The sequence below is a fragment of the Nannospalax galili genome, unplaced genomic scaffold, assembly GCF_000622305.1.
Source record: "Nannospalax galili isolate Female #2095 unplaced genomic scaffold, S.galili_v1.0 scaffold1759, whole genome shotgun sequence".
In the NCBI taxonomy this organism is placed as follows: Eukaryota; Metazoa; Chordata; class Mammalia; order Rodentia; family Spalacidae; genus Nannospalax; species Nannospalax galili.
This window is the reverse complement of record NW_008342711.1, coordinates 454,780-458,230: the sequence shown is the minus strand read 5'-3', so window position 1 is coordinate 458,230 and position 3,451 is coordinate 454,780. Positions and strand designations below refer to the sequence as shown.

Sequence of the window (3,451 nt, the reverse complement as noted above, 5' to 3'; positions counted from 1 at the left end):
GAAAGAGCAGTGCCCTATGTGGGAAAACAAGAGGGGCGCGATTCAGTTTGGCTCTCACGTTTCCTCTTGTCGTCCCTTCTTTTTGTCCAGATTTACGGTGCCATTTTATACATTACTTTGCCCCCAGAGGCCTCTCTCCTGTGGAGAAGAATGTGGTGTTTGTTATTGATGTGAGCGGTTCCATGTTTGGAACCAAGTTGCAGCAGGTAAGGAGGACCCTGGGCACCTTTCTTAGTCCAGTCATCTGCAGGCCCGCAGCTTACACAGGGCTAGAACAATGGGACCCTGAATCCAGGCACCCTGCCCTCTCATCACCCAGGGGTTTTATGTGTCCTGGTGCTCTCTTGGGCCCTGTTACCTCACATAACAGGTTATATACAACGGCCCTGTCTTCCTGGAGCCACAGAATCCTAGAAACCTTGAAACAGTCACCTATGAGACCCTGAAACTGTTGAGACCATCACCCACGATATTCTAGTCTTACTGTGTCTCCGGTTCACAGAATTGTGTCCCCTGCTATCAGAATTCTGAGCCGATGCAACCTCAGATGTGATGACTCGGGTTCTTCCTGAGGTTTTGGGGTCTTTAAACAAATGTTTTAATATGGAGAGCTAATGCTACGGGAGCTGACCTTATGGTACTAAAATCCATAGAGTTCCAGGGCCATCAATTTTAATATTTTTGCAATTGTACCTGTCACTCTGGAATCCATGCTCTAGGTCTGTATGCCAAAGAGAACTGGACTTCTGTGCCTCCTTTCCATAGCCTTCTGAAAGGCTATGACTTCTCAAACCATAATGTTGTAGGTCCCTAGAATGAAACATTGGAAGAGTCCTGGGATAGTAATTCCTGAGCCCTTCAAACTTTTGAGCCCAGAGCCCGCTAGACATAAGGAACCTGCATTTTAGCAGAGTCAATAAAGCTATGGACAGGAAGGATCAAAAAACTGGCTGTCTTGTTTTCAGCATATAGGGAGGTACACCCCCAACTGAAGTCCTTTCTGGCGTCCTTTTCCTACTTGGAGGGTGGAGTGTTCTGAAGCACTGGTGAAGTTCCTGTCCAGGGTCACCAGCTCACTGAAAGACCTGGCCCCAGCAACAGATTTAAGGAATGCTTCCTCACACCACGACGGTATTTCTACCTTATACAAGGAGGTTCCAGCTTAAAGAACTCTAGCCCTCAGGCCTTATTTAAGAAACAGTTCTTAGGAAGGAAAAGACAAAGGTGGATACAAGCCAAGAGACATTGGTGTAAATCTTAGCCTTTGACCCCTGCAACTACAACCAATGTCAAATGTGCTTAACTCCTAGCCAGAGAACCACAGGGCCTCACTTTGAGTCTGTCTGTTCCACTTTCTTTTACCTGATATACCATGTCTATATAGCATGTCTACCTGTGTTGTAAAAGCATAAGGCACACTAGATTGGACAAGATAAACCCTGCAAGCTGAAAAGATAAATGTAGTAACGTCACCATGGTCAGATAAGTGAATGAGCTTAGAATTTTCAGAGTAAGAATTGATTTTTTGTTTTCATCTCTACCTTTTAAATCAAAGTTAAAAATCTGACAGTTGACCTCCCTCTGCTTCCCTGGACCTGCAGGATCCACAGGCCTCACTCAGGGTAAGTCGACTGTGCCCTCCGCACCTTGACTCCCCAGCATCATTCACCCTCACATCTCCCCCGCCAGTCTCTCCTCCTAGCCTGGGTCCTGTCCCATTCCTTTTCTTGGCCCCCCAGACACCTGGGAAACCACCACTGCTTCCAGATCCTTTGCACCCAGACCAACCCAGTTCCTTCTCAGTTTACCAGGAGCACTCTGGGCCTGCCTGTGCCCTCACCTCCCTCTAACTCCCTGCACCTGCACTGCCCGCCAGCCTCTTTCCTGGACACCAGGGCTGACCTCTTGGCTTCCTGATCTTTTGCATCCAGACTGACCCAGCTCCTCAGTACACTCCCCAGGAGTCCTTGGGACTGCTTCCCACTCCCATCTTCCCTTGCATCTCTGGGTGGCACAGCCACCAGCTGCCCTAGACCTCATGATTCCTGGGCCGGGCTCCCAGGCCAGTCCAACCCCAAATTCCTGAGGCCAAAATCTTTCCTGGAGGGATCCAGACCTCAGGAGAAAGCCTAAGAGCATCTGATCCTCATATGACTTGGGCCTCTGTGGGAACTCCTGAAGACAGAAGCAATCTGGCCACTCCAGTATAAAAGCAAATGAGAGAACCGGAAGCTTAAAGGAACCAGCTTTTCATGCCCAAAAAGTAAATCAGAAAGACACATAAAGTTTACAAAAAGAAGCACACCGAAACTTGAAGGCTCGAATCTCAAACAAGAATCAGAAACTACAATAGAAATTCACAAGTCAAATTCACAGAGAAAAAATAACACGAAAAACCAAAATAACATATCCCCAAATAATACCAATTGTCAACTAGAGGAGTACAAGGAGAACCTCCTAGAGATAATGTAGGACATGGAACTCAAAAGAACAATTATAATAAACATAAATAAAAGAATTCAGTGAATTTAAAGAATACACAAACAATGAAATCAAAGAACTGATGGAAGAAGATAGGGATAAACTTCTGAATTAATTTTCTGAATGAATTCAGAAAAGAGTTAGAAATATTGAAGAATACTCAGGCTGAAATAAAGAAGGAAGCGAAACCCTCAGTAAACCAATTAGAGACAACAGGAGAAAGCCTCATCAATACGATGAATGAAGTAGAAAACACAGTATCAAGACTGGAAGATAAAGTGGACAAACTAAACCACTCAAGCAAAGATTATGAAAAAGTTAAGAAATCACAAGAATGGAATATGGAGGAATTGTGTGACACCATAAAAAGACCAAACTTACAGATCATAGGCATACAGAAAGGAGAACAATCCCCAGATAATGGCATGGAATAGATCTTCAACAGAATCATGGAAGAAAATTTCCCAAAATTAAAGAAAGACATGCCCATACAAATACAAGAAGCATATAGAACACTAAACAGACAGCACCAGAAAAGAAACTCTCCATGGCTCATCATAGCAAAAACACTAAACATAGAGAACAAAGAGACAATTCTGAAAGCTGCAAAACAGAAAAAAGTCATATATAAAAGAAAACCCATTAGGATTACAGCTGACTTTTCAGTGAAAACTATGAAAGCCAGAAGCGCCTGGACGAAAGTATTCCCAGTTTTAAATGACCACAGACGCAAACCCAGATTACTATACCCAGCCAAATGTCTATTATAGTTGAAGGGGCAAGAAAAATCATCCATGATATGAATAGGCAGAAAACCAGCCCTTCAGAGAGTTCTGGAAGCAATACAAAGGGCTGAAGAAAAGAATGACTATACCCAAAGGGTTACGGAAAGAAATTCAATGAAGGTATAACTGTGGAAAAGTACAGCTATATCAAGAATCTAAACAGAAATAAAAATGACAGGATTCAA

The 3,451-nt window shown here is 43.8% G+C and overlaps 1 protein-coding gene across 1 annotated transcript in view; it reads left to right on the top strand.

The window, feature by feature from the left end:
* Itih6 (inter-alpha-trypsin inhibitor heavy chain family member 6) overlaps window positions 1-3,451 on the top strand; it is a 59,000-nt gene that overhangs the window by 22,725 nt on the left and 32,824 nt on the right. Inside the window, 1 exon segment of the mRNA XM_017799555.1 lies at window positions 91-206. Within this exon segment, the coding sequence (XP_017655044.1) occupies window positions 91-206 (116 nt within the window).